The sequence below is a fragment of the Sapajus apella genome, unplaced genomic scaffold, assembly GCF_009761245.1.
Source record: "Sapajus apella isolate SASKATOON/1434 unplaced genomic scaffold, GSC_monkey_1.0 scaffold6, whole genome shotgun sequence".
NCBI lineage: Eukaryota > Metazoa > Chordata > Mammalia > Primates > Cebidae > Sapajus > Sapajus apella.
Genome location: NW_022436946.1, coordinates 40,577,393 through 40,598,219, shown reverse-complemented (window position 1 = coordinate 40,598,219; position 20,827 = coordinate 40,577,393). Strand labels below are relative to the sequence as shown.

The following is a 20,827-nucleotide window of genomic DNA, read 5'->3' as shown; positions in this document are numbered from 1 at the left end:
GGCTGAGTGAGGCAGGAGAATTGCTTGAACCCGGGAGGCGGAAGTTGCAGTGAGCCAAGATCATGCTACTGTACTCCAGCCTGAGCAACAAACAGAGTGAGCCTTCATTTCTTTAAAAAAAAAAAAAAAAAGGAAGAAGAAGAAGAGAGGAGGAGGGGGAGGGGGAGAGGGAGAGGGAGGAGGAAGAGAAGGAGGAGGAGGAGGAAAAGAAGAAGAAGGAAGAAGAAGGTCTGGGCCTAGAGAAGGCATTAGGTGTAAAAATTAGGTTTGTGCAGGAGCAGTATAAAGTTATAAGTAGGTTAAATGTGGGAAATCAAGCATTTCACTTTGTGAAAATCATGCACTGTTTATAGATTACCTATTGGAGACATTAGGATTATAGTATGATATAATGTTAAGAAACACTAGATATAGTAGTTTTTGATAGTTCAAAAGAGATTTTTTGATTTTTTGGTTTCTTAGTATCATTATGCACATCAGTGATTTTACTGACAAAAATTTGGATGAAATATCCAAAATAGAAAGATTTCTGATTATCAGTAATGGCTAACATTTATTGAGTGCTTATTGTGTACTAAGCTTTATTCTAGTACTTCATGTTGATTCATTACATATAATTATCTTAAATAGATAGTCATATTATTCCCATTTTGTAGATAGGCGGAACATTTAAGAAACTTACTGCAGATCACACAGGATTTATCCCCAAGGAGTTTTGCTGTAGAGCCTACCTCATAACCGCTGTGCTATACTTTGTTATCAAATAGTCTGGGTTACAGGTACATGAAAATATGAAAATGCATTATACAAACAAAAGTCCTTATGAAGTTAACATTTCTAGACATTAATAAGATTGCCATATTCTAAGATGAACCTTTTCTGCATTGCCTGCAAATTGATGCATATGATAGGAAAGTCTCCAAAAGAAAAGTGCTTAGGTATATAAATAATTGTTTTTCTTTCTGTCCTCAAGAAGTGTTGATGGTGATTATCTTCAGGGAGGGGAAAGTAGTGGGTATAGTTGGGAATCAGCAGTCCAGGAACAGAAAATTTTTTACTTTTCATTTTGTGACTTTCTGTGCTGTTTAGGTTTTGTTATGTATGGATATTAAAAAGAACATGTTAATGGGGGTTCTGTATAATGGGATTATGGGCTACTTTTTAAGTGTTTTAAATTAAACATTTATGGCACACAAATTATACTAACAGATATCATCCCAAGAATTACTAAGTAGGTTGACATTTATATTCAGTGGATTTTACACAGTTCCACAAAGAAACAATATTGTTATAAAATGGTTAGAAACATAGGGTCACTGTAAAACCGTTATTCCCTTGTTTCTATGGGGAAAGTGAATCTTCAGTTATAGATAGGGAAGGGGAAAATGTTAGTTCACTTTCTGCAGTCTTAGAAAATTCCTATACTTACACAGACACACACATATACACTCACTCACTCCCTCACTCATAGGTAAACATTTGATCTGGGGGTAGGATAGTTTTCCTGAGTGAAAGAGGTGCTCTAGTGGGGTATGACATGTGGCAGGGATAAGAGTCAGATTAGAATTTTTGTATCAGTTGCTCTAGAGAGGACTGTGTTGTGAGGACTCTGAGGACCTTAACGCACTAAAAATGGGGAAGTTAGCAGTTGTCGTTTGAATACCTGGTTTACTTGTAAATCACACTTTTGGATTGTAACTCTGTAGTGATCGGTTGGTGTTTATTTTCATTCTAAAGCAATTTTGGCCATCTAACAACTTATTTGGATGATGTGCTTGCTGTACATTGAAATTTGCAGTTTTAAAAGATCCCAGAGCAACCACAGTGTGCAATTTGTGCAGAGTTTGTACTACTCTTGGAATAGATGGGGAATGTATGTTTGAATTAGGAAAACACTGCTTTTCTGGAGAATTATAGAAGTTCTAAAAGAATTTTTTTCACTGTGGCATTGTTGAGAAGGGATTAATTTTTCTTAAAAAGAGCCAGGATACTCTGGATGTAATGAAAATATTAAGTTAGTGTTTGTGGCCTGTGAGCAAAAGAGGGAATATCAGATGTCAGAGTAGGACTGTAAATCATCATCCTTGGCAGAAATAAAGTTTGCTGTTTGTCTTTCTAAGTCTGGACAGTTACCAGGACCTGTGGTGAATTTTGCAATTTCATTATCGAAATCCCAGAGTGTGGAAGCATTTACATAGAGTCTAAGGTAGAGGTATTAGTTGTCTGATCTTACTCTTTGGGGTTCTTGTTTTAAAATGGATGAGACTTTTTATATTTAGAGGAATTATAAATATGGTTAAATGTGATGGAAAGGGAAACAATTTTATAATTTTTAATAGTGTCTTTTATAGTTATTTTAAAAATAAATCAACACCTATATGAAATTGTAAAGTACGTTTGAGAACCCTAAATTAACCCATCCCCAAAGATTCTGAGCATTCAGCATATAGCTTGGTATGCATTCCATCAACTGTATTTCAGTGGCTCTAAGACACATATTTTTAGAAATTCTAGAAATTAAAAAATGTCTAAAATAGGGAAATGTCATTATTGGCCTCAATTGAAGTCAGATTACTTCAGAAAGGTTTTGCATTTCACTCTGCCAGTTATTTGCACTACTACCAATCTGAGACCACTTTAAGTTAAATTCTCTGCCTGAAATATTTATTGTTTTGTTTTGTCTTTGCTGGTTTTGATGTGTTTTGTTTTTGACCCCACTGGTAATATGAATTCAGACTGCAAAGCTAAGTGAGTACTGTCTTTTAGATAAAATTCCTTCTCTCTTGTGTACAGTAGAGACTTTCAGGTTTCCTTGCTGTCTCTTTCTGAATGCTGGGTTTATCGTTCTTTTGCTTATATTGCATTCATAGCCCTTTTGTTGTTCTAGCTTTACATGGGAGGCCTCCTATTTGGGGTATTTTGTTGTTTTGGTGGTGGTGGTACATGAAAGAATAATACATCTTATAATGCATTGTGGCTTAGATTTGATCAAAGACTCATCAGACACTTGCCCAGGCCCCTACTACCATCCTTGTTCAGAAATTGCTTACTCTTATTATACATACACTTCTAATAAACTCAATGTCATTGTTACACATTTCTTTGCTCATTCCTTTAGTGATCTTCAAACTTTAATTTACATAAGAATTAGTTGGGTAGTTAATCCAACTATTTCTGGCCCTTATCCCTAGAGTGTCTGTTTCTGTAGACCTTGGTGAGGCCCAGGAATCTGTATGCTTATTAAAAATAAACATCCTCAGGGTATTCTTACCTAAGTGATTGAAGGACCACACTTAGAGATATAGACTGCATACTGTGTATCTAACTCAATACTTACGGCTTCAGCTGCCACCTATATGTATTAATGACTTCCAAATCCTTATCTTTGTTTTTATTATTATCTACTAACAGAGCTAGCTGGCACCAAATCCTTATCTTTAAACAATTCTTGAGTGTCAAACTGATTTATACAATTGACATGTCTCTATTAAAGACAGAAGCCCTCTGAACCAGGATACCTGGGTTCAAATCCCAGCTCAGCCCCTTTATTGCTGCATGACCCCGGGCAAGTCGCTTAACTTCTCAGATGCCTCACATAAAAAGAAGTTAATACCTCGTAGTGTTGCCTTCATGATTCAGTGGATCAATGCATGTAAACTTCTTTGACTAGTGCCTCACGTGTAGCAAGCTCAATATAAGTGTTAGCTGATTTTTTAAAAATATTACTTCACAAGCACCTCAATTATATCTAAAATAAATCTTTTATACCATCTCCACTGCTCTCAGAATCTGTTTTCTGCTTTGGCTACAACTTTATTTCATTTTTTTCCCCATCACGAGTTTTCCTTGTTCTGGTCATAAGTTCTGTGAATTTGACATCCTGATTTTCTCTAGTTTTTCTCCTCTTTTCCATAGGATTAGTAGCAGGATATACCTAAATAGAACCACTTCTGGCCAGGAGTGGTGGCTCACACCTGTAATCCTAGCATTTTGGGAGACCAAGGCGGGTGCATCACCTGAGTTCAGGAGTTCAAGACCAGCCTGGCCAACATGGTGAAACCCTGTCTCTACTAAAAAAAAATGCAAAAATTACCCAGGCGTGGTGGCACACGCCTGTAATCCCAGCTACTCAGGAGGCTGAGACAGGAGAATGGCTCAAACCCGGAAAGTAGAGGTTGCAGTGAGCTGAGATCTTGCTATTGCACTCCAGCCTGCCAGCCTGGGCAAGAGAGTGAGACTCCATCTCCGAATGAAAAAAAAAAAAAGAACCACTTCTATTGCTTTAGTTCGGGTCTTTATCATCTCTCACATAGAGCTCTGGAATAGCTTCCTACCTGTTCTTTGAACCTTTGGTTGTTTCTCTCCATTCTTATCTCATAAAAGTCTTGATCAAAGTCAGCGTGATCTTGCTAATCCTCTGCTGTATGGCTTTTACTCCCTACAGGATAGAACCTAAACACCTTTACCTGGCATACAAGGCTCCTCAGATCTGGTTTCTGCTTCATCTTCCACAGTATTCAGGCACTATACAACCTTCCAGCCTTAGTAAATTATTCATAGCAGATTGCTCAAAACACTGGATTTTCTCTTGCTTTCATAATTTTGCACAGATAAGCAATAGAGTGTGGTGATTTAGAGTGTTAGCTTTAGATCCAGACTGCAAATCTGACCTTGCCACTTAACTAGGTGTAGACCTTGGATGAAACAGTTTTTTCTGTGCCATGGTTTCCTCATCTGTAAAATAGGAATAATTGTGCCTCATAGCATTGGTATTTGGATTTAGTAAGTTAATTCACAGAAGTTTTTAATAAATGTGAGATATCATTTTTATTATTGCCATGCTATTTCTTCTGTCTGTGCACTTGATTTTTTCTTCTGCCAATTGTCTCACGTTCTTTTGCTTATGAAATGCTATTTATTCATTATTCATGTCTTAGTTTAAGAACTAGCTCCTCCAGGAAGTCATCATTGAAATCCCCAGACTCTGGGTCAGAGGCTTCTCCTTTGGATTCCCATAGCACCCTGTGTAGCATAATTAAGTTGTGAATGTTTCAGGGACTGCCTGGGATTGTATTTTTCATCTCTGAATGTTTAATGAATGAAACTTGATTGCTTTGTTGTTTCTTCTTTGCTGTAGGTTGGGAAACCAATTTGAAATGAGTGTTCTGCTAGAAACAAGTAGGTAGACAGCAAGGGAAGAGGTAGCAAGAGGTAAAAAGACAGAAAACAGAGTCTAGGATGATCTGAAACTTTCCAGTGAGTGGATAAACAATACAAGCATCACTCTGGGTTCCTAAGTATCATTGTGCATAGTTAAAATACTGTGATGCTATCCTTAAGTCATCCTAAAGGTTAAGTTATGTTGAATAATATACTCTGCCTAAAAAGAAGGAAAGCAGTTTAAACATGTTAGAAATATTTCCTTTAAAACTAGTCCAAATAAATTTTGGTGCTGAACTAGGCAAGCCTTAGTTATTTATCATTGTCCAATAGCTCATTTTCCCTTGGGCAGCCTGACTAATCAGTAAAGTCCCATAATTAATTCTGACTATTAAGTCTGTTCAACCTGTGAAAAAAAATATCTAAAGGCCTAGAAAGTGGGTTTGTAGCAACTAATCTGAGTTCCATTAACTTTTAAATGTAACATTTTTGCTTTTACTGAGTTTCTGAACTCTGTCTGTATTTACTAAGTTTACCATCAACCATTCTAAAGAGAAAGGGGTATGGTGGCACACAGTTGCTACTCGGGAGGCTGAGGTGGGAGGATTGCATGAGCCCAGGAGTTTGAGGCTAGTCTAGGCAACATAATGAGAACCTGTCTTGATCGACTGATTGATAGACGGGTGGATAGAAATGGTTAAAGATCAATGAAAATAAGTATAGTATACATTTGTCCTTGTAAACACATTAAACATAAAAATGTTGAAACCCTTTCAAAATCACTTATTTTTTAAATTTAGAACTTTTTGAAGAAATATTACCAGTAATATTTTTAAATCCTAAGAATTTTGATTTACTTAAATGACATTAAATTAAAACCTGCACGTAAAAGTACATGTCAAGGCACAATATGTGTTTTTTTTTTTTTCAATTGGGACAGTATTTACTGATTTGCTGGGTTCAACCATAACAAACATTAGCATAGGGAGGTAGGAAAACGTTGTTGACCTAACAAATTAGTTTCAGAGAATTCATTTTTACAAATATTTTTTGGATTAGGCCCTGAAGATACAATGCCTCTTTGCAGAGCATAGGAATTTGGATTGTCATGACTTAGAGAAAAAAATAAACATAATTTTCTTTCTGAGTTTATGTTGAGGTAAGAGACATGAGACCCTTACAAATGAAAATATGTAAGTGCTTCCAACAAATATTCATATAAATAATTGATACTCTAAATCTCCAGCTACTTTCTACCTCTTTAGAAATCTAGTTGAGGAGAAAATATTTTATTAGTTTTTTTTCTCATTATAAAAGTAATATGATTCATTGTGGAGAATGTTTTAGAAGGTAGAAATAACATGAAAATCTGTTGTCCATCTATTAGCATTTTAATATTTTAATCTATTATTTGTACCTATTTTTGTCCTTTTAAAAAATTATTAATTAATAAAAATTAATAATAGGCTATTATTATACAGTTTTATATTTTTCCTCATTTACTTTATATTAAATCAGGAGCATTTTCTTATGAACTGAATAGTCAAGATAAACTAAATCTTGGTAAAGATGATGGGGAGTCTAATCATTTAAGTGACCTTAGACATTATATGTTCTAAACTCAGTGGATACACATTCAATAAGGAGAAATCTTTTAGATAGAATCTTTGTAAGCCTGGTTATTTTAAATTCAGCACTTGATGAATTTGTTTGATAATTAGATAACTCATTGAATGTACTGAGTTGAATTAACTGTGCACATGAACAATTAGATGCTATATTATAATTTATAAAATATTTGTAAAGATTGGCATTACTTTGTACTCTTTAAAAAACTGGCTGTTCACCTGGGCGTGGTGGCTCATGCCTGTAATCCCAGCACTTTGGGAGGCCGAGGTGGGAGGATCACAAGGTCAAGAGATCGAGACCATCCTGGCCAACATAGTGAAACCCTGTCTCTACTAAAAATATAAAAATTATCTGGGTGTGGTGACACATACCTATAGTCTCAGCTACTCGGGAGGCTGAGGCAGGAGAATTGCTTGAACCCAGGAGGCAGAGGTTGCAGTGAGCCAAGATCATGCCATGGCACTCCAGCCTGGTGACAGAGTGAGACTCTGTCTCAAAACAAACAAACAGACAAATAAAAAACTGGTTGTTTTAATCATGTAATAATGTATTTCTTATATTCAGACTATTTAATGAGTTTGGAGTCTGCTCAGTAAAAACTTGTTAGTAATTATGAAATAAGCAAACCAATTTTACTTGATATGCTGTTGACTCGCCCCCTTCCCTTTTCTTTTTTCTCCATCTCATTGCCTTGTGTCAGTCTTTTTACAACAGTGTAATTACAAACTCAGTCAGGTAGCAGAAGCCATGTCCTATGTTCTTTATATTTCAGGGAGGCATAGCATATTGGACATAAATAGTAAATACTTGTTCTCACTTTTACTCCTTTGTTCTTCCTCCTGCTTTTTCCCCACTTCTCTTATCATTCCTTTTTTATAATCTCCTTTGAGAAATTTTTTTTTCATTTGTCACCCAAATCTGTGATTCTTAACTTTTTAAAATTTTGTCTCAACAGATCTGAGGAGGACCCACAATAGTTACCTAATGGACAAAGGCAATAAGCCTCAGCTACCTCTTTTGTCATGCACACATGCACACACTGAAAATTGCTGTTCTTTATACTGTCCTTGAGTGATCTAATTGATAACCAAATCTGTATCTCCAGATTCAGCCTGATTGCTCACCTAACCTCTAGATTCATATTTCAGTATGCTTGCTGGGCAGTTCTGTGTCTGTAAGCACCTCACATTCAACACGTCTAAAACAAAATTCATTATTTCCCTAATATTGTAGCTCCTTTTATATTATCCCATATTTCCATTAGTTCACCACTATGTGTTTGCCCAACCAAAAATGTGAGGAGTATTTCTGAGTCTTTCCTCTCTCCTATTTCACATTTGTAGCAGATTCCTAAGTCCTTTTGATTATCTCTTCTAAGCATTTCATATTTATCTCATCTACTCCAATCCTATCTTAGACCTATATTTTCCTTGTTTGAATTACTTTGGTAAATCTCTTAATTTGTCCATCTGCGTATAATTTCTTCCTCCTTTTGTCAGTTCACCCTATCTGAATGAACTTGTCAAAATGCAAACCTGGTCATGTTATTCCCTTTTATGTCCTTAATTACTTCCCTATGGCCTAATCAAATAAATTACAAACTCCTTCAAGTGATGTATAAAATCCTCTGTGGCATGGCTCTTAAACATTTTTGCCTATTTTTTACTGCCAGCCATTATTCACTGTACTCCAGACAAATTCACCTAACTATCATCGTCCTCAATGGTTATACATTCTATCTTCACTAAAGGTATATTTCCAGTTTTCGTGGTCCTCCTAAACCTCTTATTGTTTGTTTGCTTTGGTCTCCGTCTTTCCTAATGTCTGGTAAACCTTGGTTAGATAACTTAGATGTAAGAGTGGAGCCCTAGGAAACTGATTAGAGGCCGGGCACAGTGGCTCATGCGTATAATCCCAGCACTTTGGGAGGCTGAGGTGGGTGGATCAGCTGAGGTCACAAGTTTGAGACCAGCCTGGCCAACACAGTGAAACTCTGTCTCTACAAAAATACAAAAAATTAGCCAGGCATGATGGTGGGCACCTGTAATCCCAGCTACTCAGAGGCTTAGGCAGGAGAATCGCGAGAATCGCTTGAACCCTTGTTTGAAATGTTAAAAATTGTATTGCTTTGCTTTCTTTTAAGATAAGTATGGCTACCTTTTATGAAGTACATATTTGCCTACAGAAAGTACATACAATAGTCCCCCCTTGTCCATGGGTGTGTGTTCTAAGACCCTCATTTACCTGAAATCACAGATAGTACCAAATGCTATATATACTATGAAAATTTTTTTTCCTTCTTCACAGTTTCATGAATATCAGATTCATTCTTATTGTAGATCTTAGCAACCTCAGCATGTGATTATTTTTTTCTTTTCCTGTGAAGTCATGAACTTTCACTTTTTCACTTAAAGAAAACACTTTATGGCTTCTCTCTGGCATATCTAAATTGCCAGCATCACTACTTTCATGCTTTGGTGCCAGTGCTAAGTTGAATAAGGGTTACTTGAATGCAAGCAGTATGATACTATGACAGTTGATCTGATAACCAAGGTGACCACTAACCTCCTAACAGGCAGGTAGCGTCTACAATGTGAAAATGCTGGACAAAGAGATAATTCACATCCTCGGCAGGATGGAGCTGGACAGTATGAGATTTCATAATTGTGGTACTCAAAATGACACACAATTTAAAACTTATGGACCATTTCTGGAATTTTCCATTTATTTAATTTTTTTTTGAGACAGAGTCTCACTCTATTGCCTAGGCTAGAATGCAGCAGCACAATCTCGGCTCACTGCAACCTTCGCCTCATGCGATTACGATTTTATTTATTTATTTTTTTGGGATGGAGTCTCGCTCTGTCTCCCAGGCTAGAGTGCAGTGGTGTGATCACCGCTCACTGCAACCTCTGCCTCCTGGGTTGAAGTGATTCTCCTGCCTCAGTTTCTCAAACCTCCCAAGTAGCTGGGACTGCAGGCACCTGCCACCACACTCAGCTAATTTTTTTGTATTTTTAGTAGAGAAGGGGTTTCACCATGTTGACCAGGCTTGTCTCGAACTTGTGACCTCAAGTGATCCACCCACCTCGGCCTCCCAAAGTGCTTGGGATTACAGATGTGAGCCACCACATCCAGCCCGCCTGACTAATTTTTGCATGTTTAGTAGAGGTGGGGTATCACCATGTTGGCCAGGCTGGTCTCGAACTCCTGACCTCAAATGATTTGCCTGCCTCAGCCTCCCAAAGTGCTGGGATTACAGGTGTGAGCCACTGTGCCCAGCCTAGAAATTCTCATTTAATATTTTCTGAAAAAAGCTTTTCTGAAAGTCAAAAAGATATTAAGTGACAGATCCAAGATTTGAATTGAGGTCCAGCTGCAAAGGGCTTTACTTTTGAATCTGGATATAACTGCTTTTCATTGATTATTACTAAGATTTATTTATTTATTGAGTTTGAGTCTCACTCTGTCACCCAGTCTGGAGTGCAGTGGTACAATCTTGGCTCACTGCAAGCTTCACCTCTGGGTTCAAGTGATTCTCATGCCTTACCCTCCTGAGTAGCTGGGATTATAAGCACTTGCCACTATGCTAGGCTAATTTTTGTATTTTTTAGGAGAGATGGGGTTTTACCATGTTGGCCAGGCTGGTCTCAAAATCCTGACCTCAAGTGATCCACCCACTTCAGCCTCCCAAAGTGCTGGGATTACAGGCATGAGCCACTGCTCCCAGCCAAATTTATTGTTTACTGGCCACATTATTCTGTGAATTGATGGTTTATAATTATTTGTCATTTTCCTATTATGGTGTTAGTATTTTTCTTTTGACTTACAAAAGCTCTTTCCATATTAACATTAACCCTTTGTTCTTCATCGCACTTACTTATTTCTGTTTGTCTTTTGCCATTCAATTTTGTTTACAATTTTTATATGTTGTATTATTATTATTATTATAGCCAGAGTCTCACTCTGTTGCCCAGGCTGGAGTGCAGTGGCACAATCTTGGCTTACTACAATCTCCGTCTCCTGGGTTCAAGCAATTTTCCTGCCTCAGCCTCCCAAGTAGCTGGGACTACAAGTGTGTGCCAACGTGTCCAGCTAATTTTTTTATTTTTAGTAGAGGCGGAGTTTCACCATGCTGGCCAGGCTGGTCTCAAACTCTTGACCTTGTGATCCGCCCGCCTTGGCCTCCCAGGATGCTAGGATTACAGGTGTGAGCTACTGTGCCCAGCCTTATATGTTGTATTAACAGAGCTTTTATATCTTTTCCTTTATTTTTCTGTTACTTTTAAACATAGAACATCTTACCTACTCTAAGGTTAATTGTTCACTGATTTCTTAAAATAATTTTTTGAGTTTTTTTTTTATTTGACTCTGTAGTTATCTGACATTTGTATTGCATGGAGTGAGATAAAAGGCGTAACTGGATTTTTTACCCAATTTTTTAAACATCATTTATTGGATGATCAACAAATGAATAGTTGAATCCCACTGAAGTATTTATGTTACATTCATATATTTACTACTTTCCATTGACCAGTTAATTTTTATTGTCACATCTTAACATTTTGGTTATTGTACATTATAAATAACACATTATGTAATTATTATAGGATATTTACAACGTAAGTTCCTCCACCACAGATTAGCTTACTCAGTTGTAAGTACTGTAGGAAAAAAGCACTATAGAGTACTATACACCTTAAAGTACTATGGAAATAAATTACTTCTTAAAGTACTATACATTAAAAAATAAGAGTTAGCCCAGCCTTTACTGTATTTGGCATTAAGGTTAGTGTAGATGCATACATAAAGAAAAAAACAGATAAAAGAAACTGAGTTAAAAAAAAAAAAAAAAGAAAAGAAACTGAGTTGTTGATCTTTCCTCAGTTTCTCTAAGGAAAATCCAAACTTGGAAGAATTAGCAGTAATAGCAAACAGAGATTCCTTTATTCCAAAAATGTTCTATAGTATCTCTGACTAGCCCCTAATGCTGTCTCTCTAGTAGTATTATAGAATAAGTGTTTTTCTCCATAATACATTGAAATGTTTTGCAGCAAAGTGTCTAGAGCATTATTTTGGCAGAGTGGGGGATAGTTTTTTTATGCATCAGGTCCTTAGTTACAGCCAATTAGGGTATCTTAATTTTATAGACCATAAAGACAATCAGTAATTTCCCTGGTTGTTCACAAGCTGTCAAAAATGGTTCCAGGTAAACCAACTCAAATGCTCATCGATAATAGACTAGATAAAGAAACTGTGGTACATATACACCAGGGAATACTATGCAGCCATAAAAAGGAATGCGGTCATGTCCCTTGTAGGGACATGGATGAAGCTGGAAGCCATCATCCTCAACAAACTAATACAGAAACAGAAAACCAAATACCATGTTTTCACTCATAAGTGGGAGTTGAACATTGAGAATACATGGTACACAGGTGAACAACACACACCAGGACCTGTTGGGGGATAGGGAGTGAGGCAAGGGAACTTAGAGGATGGGTCAGTGGGTGCAGCAAACCACTATGGCACACATATACCTTTGTAACAAACCTGCATGTTCTACACATGTATCCCATTTTTTTGTTTGATTTTAGAAGAAATAAAGTAAAAACTTTAAGAAAAAAAGAATGGTTCCAGGTATAACCTGAATTTCCCAGGCTTGATACAAATGAGGTTCACACTTCATAGCCTTTTGCCCCTACTTTCAGACACCTATAAAATGTTTTATAAGAATTCCTGAGGCCTTTTCAGTTACCAGTGGCTAGCTAAGTCTCATACCACAAACACCAGAATCCTAGAGATTGTGGTTTAGGTACTTCTCTGTATTTTCAGAAATTTGTCTCTAGAAATATTTCCCATATGTGCCCATGAATATGTCCCTTCCATCTGTGCTCCCTCTCTGTTTCTCTTGCTCTCTTGCTTTCCTACTCTTGCTCTCGCGCACGCATGCTGACTGCTACTAACCAATGCACCAGAAAGGGGCCAAAACTGTATTAGCAATCTGACTCCTCCTCCATTGGCATAAACATCTTACACAAAGCAGGGAAGCTAGTGCCTTGATATTTTATGGAGATATTGGTGAAACATTTCTCAGTTTTTATTTAAACTCTCTCTCTTTTTAGGACCCACATATGAGTCTATGGCACTAGGTCAGAGATAAATTAGAATGACCACCACCATAGACTACTGAGAATCACTCCTCTCCTCAGCCAAATAAGGCTTTGATTTTGGATCAAGCCTTTTGTAGTTACTTAATCTTCCTTCAGAGTGAGTTTTTCTCCCAGGATGCTTCAGTGCTTTATGTAAATAAGCTTGTAGTAGGCTTTATGTAAATAAGCTTCTAGTAGGCTTATGTTTATAACACAGGACCCAGGTTATAAGGGTTAAGCTGAGATCCCATTACAATGAGAATCTCTGAGCTCTGTGTCACAGCATAACTTGCCCTCTCATTTCTTTACAGTTTTCTTTCTTTTTCTTCACCGTATTTTTATTCTATCAGTGGGTCATTCTGCTTGTGCCCACTTTAATATGTGTCTATATTAATTTGAATAAACTGTAGTCTGATTTTTAACTTACTGACAATCTTCTAAGTAGTCGTTATTTGATATACATTAAAAACCTCAAATTTGGCCTAGTTTTTTAATTGGTACAAAATCCAGTTTGTGAAATAATATTATATTTGGGTCAGAGGAAGCAGAGACCTCCCAGGGACTTCAGTATGTAGTGACTAATAGCAAAATTTCATTCTTTCTATTATTGGAGAAACCCACCCGGAGCTGAAAACTGAGTAAGATAGTAGCTCCAGTGTTCTTGGGATAGCTTTAACCACTTACCTCTCTCTGAAGATGTACAACCATATGCAGAACTTAGTACGCTGGGGCCTTACCTCTACTTTATAGTGAGCCAGCTGTGACTAATGTTGATCTTTTGTTTTTTTAAGGAACAGCAACTTAAATAGATGCGATATCCCAGGGGGAGCAGGCAGTGTCTGAGATAGCTGGTACTAATAACAATAGCAAAATATGTTGCCTTACAAGAACAGAAAGTATTGAGTATCTTAGTAAACTTTAGGCTTTATAGCCTCTAATTTAGAACAATCAGAATGTTCTAGGAGATAGCCAGTCATGGCAATGGCTAAAGTTGAAAATTCTAGGAAGTGAACTGTGTCTTCTGCCCTTTCAGAAAATACAATCATGGGAAGTGACTGCCTTTGCCTTGTGAACTGGGGAGGTATTGAAATGGAAAATGTACAAATCTCAAATCAAAATAGGCTAATGCTATAGGGTAATTCTTGAATTTGTATTTTGAAACAAGCTTTCTAGCTTAAAATCCTGCCAGTGAGTTATTTTTTTGTGTGAACAGTTATCACCTTATATGATTATGAATTAGTTTAATTAACATTGACTAGAATCTATTAAAGAATAGAATACATTTCTAAAATATTTAAATTGCAGAAAGGAAAATAAAATGATTTGGAAAATTTAGACCAAAACTTAACTGCTAAAGTGGTTAAAAGGGCTCTTTTACCAAAACAATAACAACAACAAAAGAACCAGACTAACAAAACTATTCTAGATTCTTTAAATTTGGAAACTTTCTAATCTAGATTATTAAAATGCTAATGCATTAAGCAGAGATGTGTCTTATTCAAGGGTTAGATTCCAATATTTCACGTATCCAAAATTACTCTTGAAAATCCCTTAGGAAGCCATACATTAGAATTCAACAATCAGTATTAGAGAATCAGTTTATATTTTTGGTTTGTGTTTAAAAGCTCTCTTGTCTTTTAGAATACATACTTTCTCTTCAAGTCCTAGAGTCACACTGCTTGTGGAGAAGTGCTCAGACTATGATCGGGATATGGGATTTATGAGTAACTTGAGAATCCAGTAAATTCACATCACTCATGTCATGCTCATTCCAGGGCATATGATTATTGAAAATCAAGCAGAATTATCTATATTACTTACACAAGAAATCATATTTTTTTTATTGCCAAGCTTATTAGAGTTGAATTTCTTATTAAGTTCATAAAGGTACAGCTCCATAGTATATGATTATGTTGTTAAAGTTTCACCTGAATTTTTGTACAATGCTTTCACCCTTAAAATAGGAAAGAATGATACTATACTATATAATTCCTTTGTTCTCTACAGATAATGGATTCTGAATTAATGCATAGTATAGTAGGAAGCTATCATAAACCTCCAGAAAGAGTATTTGTTCCATCATTCACCCAGAATGAATCATCTCAGAATTGCCATCCTGCAAACTTAGAAGTTACCTCTTCTAAGATACTTCATAGCCCAAATAGCCCAGGTAATACTGATGTAAAATTTTATATAAAATTAGAAGAATGGTAAAAGCATGCTATGAAAAACTTTTCATATTTATGTGGAACACAGATACCATATAAAGATGAATAAATATAATTTATCTCATCTATAAAAATCAAATGATAATCTCTAGCAAACATCTAATTTGACATAAATTATATGACAGTTAAAACTTTAAACTTAACTGAATCATGCAGATACTAATATAGTTGAATAAAAATCACAGTAGTACAATGTACTATTATCTTTCAGGTCTGACATCAGGTAAACCATTAGGTTATCATTTTTTCCAGTGAAAGAACCTATGTTCTTAATACTGCATCAGGGACAAAGAAACAATAAATATGTATGGTTTTACTAAAATGGAATCCATCAAGAACTTAGAAAAAAAACCTTTAACTTTAAACCTAAATTGCCTTGTTAAATAGTAGAAATTGTATTTTAATATTCCTTGTCCATATTCAGTCTCTTATGCTCTCCAGACTGTACATTGTTTTAAGCCCTTTCATTTGAAAATATTTTATTAAAATTGTGGTTATTAACTTTCTCAATCTTAGAAATCACTAAATACAATCATAGATATATTGTTTTTACAAGATATATTAGAAAAATATGCCCCTCTTTAGAGTGTTATTATTTTTCATTTTTTGAAGAATATGCATTATTACTTGTACATTTTTCTGGCTCACTAACAAAAATATACTGCTTATTTTTCTTAAGTTACTGTGATTGTAAGTGTTCAGAAACTTCCACTTAAACCATCAACAAAATTTTTTTCAACAGCTCTTATCTTAGCCTTAAAAACTCTTCAGGAAAAAATTCATCGTTTAGAGCTGGAGAGAACACAGGCTGAAGATAACCTGAACATTCTTTCCAAAGAAGCAGCACAGTATAAGAAGGCCTTGGAGAATGAAACAAATGAGAGAAATCTGGCACACCAGGAGCTGATAAAGCAGAAAAAAGGTAAGAAATGCAGTAGTTCTCAGAAACCAGGGGTTACTGAAGTTTACAGTTCAAAAATAATAAGCCTAGTCTAAGCAAATGTACTCAGATATCTTTGTTCTTATATATATTCAAACCTTGTGACCATGTTTTCAGACCTTTTGATATTTGTGGGAAAAAGATATAGTTTGAACTTACCTCTATCATATCTGTTATCATAATTCATAATTTCTAGAAATTAAAGGAAAAATTAGGATTTCAGACAAGTTGTGTTTAAAAATTAGAATATTTTCAGAATAACCAATAAGATCCAATTTAACCCATAACTGAAATACTTTATATTTGCAGTTAACACTAAATTTTAGAATTTGAAATACAAAACAGCACTAGTAATTAAAGAATATAAAAGCAATAAAAATGTATACAAAAGAATTTTATTTAACTGGAAAGGGAAAAAAAGGTTAATTAGAAGAAATAGGCAAATGGGGGAGGCTTCTGTGGAAATTATGAAAAGTTTTGGAAATTTAGAACATAAGTCTTTTATATAATTTTACTTCAAAACTTACGAGTTCTTTTTCCTTATTACACTACACTCATCCTCATAAACAAGGCTCAAGTGTGTATTTCAACTTAGACGTAGAATGAAGAAATGGGGAAAAATGATTTCTGAGGTAATTAGACAAAAGTGGAAGAAAGGGGTCAAAAAAGTAAAGAGTTAAATGATTAGAAATAGGTTTTCTGCTATGGAATTAACTATGCTGCCAGCAGTCAAGAACAGGGGAAAATGAGAGTGGTAGATGCATATACTTGAGTTTCCCAAAAGAAAAGAAATGAATTGATAGGTAAGAAACTTTCAGCCTGTTTTTCCAGATGATGTTATTTCCATCAACAACCAGGATATTTATCATCTCGCAAGTTACTGACATCCTCATCTTTCAGAAGTTTGCCCTCTGGGTTTTTAGGAGGAGGCAATATTAAACCAGTTCTATGTAATTAATGAGCTATTTACAAATGTATTTTCATAACTCTGGAAAAGTCAATACTCAAAGATAAAAGAGGCCCTAAACTTTTAGCTCTTGATTGAATTCACATAATTTCTTGTGTTAATCAAATCAGAGTTGATCTATGTGATAATCAGGTAATTTACTCATTATTATTTTGTCTTTTTCTTAGACATAAGTATACAGTTAAGCTCAGCCCAGTCTCGTTGTACTCTTCTAGAGAAGCAACTAGAATATACAAAGAGAATGGTTCTAAATGTAGAGCGAGAAAAGAACATGATCCTAGAACAACAGGTGAGCATATTTTCTATAAGGAATGATAATATAATTTTGTATGTTTTTGAAGAATATTTTAATGTCATGGGAAAGTTGTCATATTATACCCTTTGCTTTTTTTTTTTTTTTTTTTTTTTTTTTTGATTTGGAGTTTCACTCTTGTTGCCTAGGCTGGAATGCAATGGTGCAATCTCGGCTCACCACAACCTCCACCTCCTGGTTTCAAACGATGCTACTGCTTCAGCCTCCTGAGTAGCTGGGATTACAGGCATGTGCCACCACACCCGGCTAATTTTGTATTTTTAGTAGAGACAGAGTTTCTCCATATTGATCAGGCTGGTCTCAAACCCCTGACCTCAGTTGATCCGCCTGCCTCAGCCTCCCAAAGTGCTGGCATTACAGGCATGAGCCACCATGCCCAGCTGTATTACACTCTTAAGTAAAGTAGAATATAAAGCTGTATACGGGAGATTTCCACTTACAGTAATTACAAGCTAGGTCATTTGAACCACCTCTTCTGCAGAGAAAAACAAATACTGAACAGAATATTTCTTTAAAAAGAGAGAAAAAAGAAACAAAGAAAAATCATAAAGGCATTTGAGTAACCGACAAGGTGATGAAAAACCATCAATTCAAAATTTAAGCTCTCTGCAGACTTAAATTCCATTTGTCTTGACATTTCAGGCTTCTTTCTTCTAAGGATATTTCTGGTTCCAGAAGAGGCAGTTGAGAGGCTAAATAATGCCTTTGACAGCTATCCATCTGTGGCTAAGAAAATTAGAGTCCAGAACCTATCAAATAGGATGCTACTAAATCTCTTCTACTCAAGTGCTTTATAAGGGTGAACAAGAAAAACAACCCAGATTATAGTCCTGCTCCAGGTTATCACGGTAGCCTAGAAAACCTTAGTTTCTAAAGTTGAATTACAGTGATCTTGGATTACTGATATTCCCAGGGACCTCAAATTATTTCTACAAATATTTCTTCAACACAATGAGCAACTTTTAACCAAAGATAATCAGGCAGAAGGAGATAAAACACTATGAAATGAATAAGAAACAGCATGCATAACAGACTGTATAGACACTCGAAAGTTAGCTCCAGCTAGGTACTGACTGGCTCTAACAGACACTGACTTTAAAATAATTATGCTTGCTATAATCAAGCTAAAAGACAAGACTGCAGTGTTTACTGAAGAATTGGAAACTATAAACTGGCAAAGCAGATTGGAGAAAGAACCAAATAAAAATTATAGAACTGAAGAAAAATATAATAACAAATTTAGAACCCAATGGATCTAACAACAGATTAGAAAAATTGGCGAACTGGAAGGAGAAACCATGCACATCAATAAAGAGAGAAAGAAAGATAGTTAATTCAGAAAACAGAGAAAAGGCATAATATTAGAATGAGGTCCAACTTATGTGTAACTGGAGTTTAGAAAAAATAGGAAAGGGAAAATAGGGCAAAAGCAGTATTTGAAGAGATAATGGCCAAGAATGTTACAAAATTAAAAAGTAAAATTACACCATAGATTCAAGAAACCCGACAAAAATCAAAGCAGGATAATATAAGGGAGGCTCTACATAGATAACTCAAACAAATAAAACAGAAGTAAAGCCAGGCACAGTGGCTCACACCTGTAATCCCAGCACTTTGAGAGGCCAAGGCGGGTGGATCACGTGAGGTCAGGAGTTCAAGACCAGCCTGGCCAGCATGGTGAAACCTTGTCTCCACTAAAAATAGAAAAATTAGCCGGGCATAGTGGCAGGCACCTGTAATCACAGCTACTTGGGAGGCTAAGACAGGAGAATCGCTTGAACCCGGGAGGCGGAGATTGCAGTGACCTGAGATCTGGCCATTGTTCTCCAGCCTGGATGACAGAACGAGACTCCATCTCAAAAAAAAGGAAAAAAAGTAAAATCTTAAAAGCATCCAGGAAAAAACATATTACATTCAAAGAGAGAACAATTAAAGTGATAGCTGACTTCTCAACTGAAAGTACTGAATCCGGAAGACAAGGGACTGTTAGAGTTAAGGTGTTAAAAGAAAATAAGTGCTAGTCTAGAATTCTATGCCTGGAGGAAGTATCCTTCAGAAATTAAGACATTTTAAGACTACAAAGACTGAGATAAGTTGTTATTAGTAGGCCTACTCTAAAGGGAACACTAAAGGATATCAGACCGAAGGAAAATGACCTTTGGTGGAAGGTCAGAGATGCAGGAAGGAATAAAGAGCAATGAAGATGGTAAATATGTGGATTAATCTAAATGAATATTATAGAAAACAATAATGCTTTGTGTGGTTTAAATATATATTAAGAATTAAAATTCATCAGGACAATGGCTTATATATTAGGAAGAAGTAAAGTAGTTTAAAGTGTTCTAATACCCTTGCATTGTCTTGGCAGAGGGGTAAAAGTAACAGTCAATATTGGATTTTGATGGGTCAAATGCATAATAGATTTTTAAGAAATTAAAATTTATATGGAAAAGCAAAGGTCCAAGAATAGATAGACTATTCTGAAGAATAAGATGAGGGTCTTTCTCTAGTAGATATTGAAACAAATTATGATCCTTTTTAATAGCTGTTCTAAGACCTAAAATATGTATCCTTAACTAACCACGGTCTGCCATAAATCTGTATTAAAATATTTTGCATATAATGTAGGATCCTCTTTCAGTATGCTTCCTCTTATTCCCCTTTGTGCTATAGTTTTCATACATTTTATTTCTGCATATGTCATACAACCCACAATACATTATTATTTTTGCTTCAAACGGTCAATTATTCTTTCAGAAAAATTAGGAAACAAAAATATATAATTTTTACCTTTCCTGTGCTTCTTATTTTTGTGTAGATTTCATTTTCCATTTGGTATCATTTTTCTCCAGTCTGAAGGAAAATGTCAGAATACTAAGAATTGTCTTAGCATCTATTTATCTGGAAAAGTCTATTTCACTGTCATTATGAAAGATATTCTGACTGGATATAGAATTCTGGTTGACTCTTTTCTACTTTCAGCACTTTAAAGATTTTTGTTTCTGTTATCTTCTGGATCTTACAGTTTCTAATCAAAGTTATTTTCTTTATTCCTCTATGCATAATGTGTCATCATTTCTCAGACTGCTTTTAAGATTGTTCCTTTTATCACTGGTTTTCCACAATATGATAATGATGTTCCTGTTATTTTTTTTTTAATGCTTAGACTTTTTGAGGTTCTTGAATCTGTCCATATTTTTCATTAAATTGGAACATTTTCAACCATGATCCTTCAAATAATTATTCTGTCCCACCTCTCTCTCCTCTTCTTTGGGACTTCAACTGAATGTTACTAAACCACAGGTTACCAAGACTCTGTTTATTGGTATTGTTTTTGGTTTTGTTTTAATTAATAGACATTGTTTGTAGCCATTTTAGGTTTATAGAAAATTGAGCAGATAGTATAGAGAGAGTTCTTGCTCCCTCACAGTTGCCCTT

The 20,827-nt window shown here is 35.6% G+C and overlaps 1 protein-coding gene across 7 annotated transcripts in view; it reads left to right on the top strand.

Annotated features, from left to right (window-relative positions):
• Positions 1–20,827, top strand: part of CEP57L1 (centrosomal protein 57 like 1) — a 45,456-nt gene that overhangs the window by 13,868 nt on the left and 10,761 nt on the right. For 5 of the 7 annotated variants that reach the window (XM_032275083.1, XM_032275084.1, XM_032275080.1 and 2 more), the window contains exons 2-4: positions 14,949–15,111; positions 15,912–16,091; positions 17,244–17,365. In XM_032275083.1, the coding sequence (XP_032130974.1) occupies positions 14,952–15,111; positions 15,912–16,091; positions 17,244–17,365 (462 nt within the window). In that variant the 5' untranslated portion in view covers positions 14,949–14,951. Of the gene's footprint in view, positions 1–14,948; positions 15,112–15,911; positions 16,092–17,241; positions 17,366–20,827 lie in introns of those variants that run through there. The other 2 variants (XM_032275085.1, XM_032275086.1) reach the window with 2 other exon arrangements.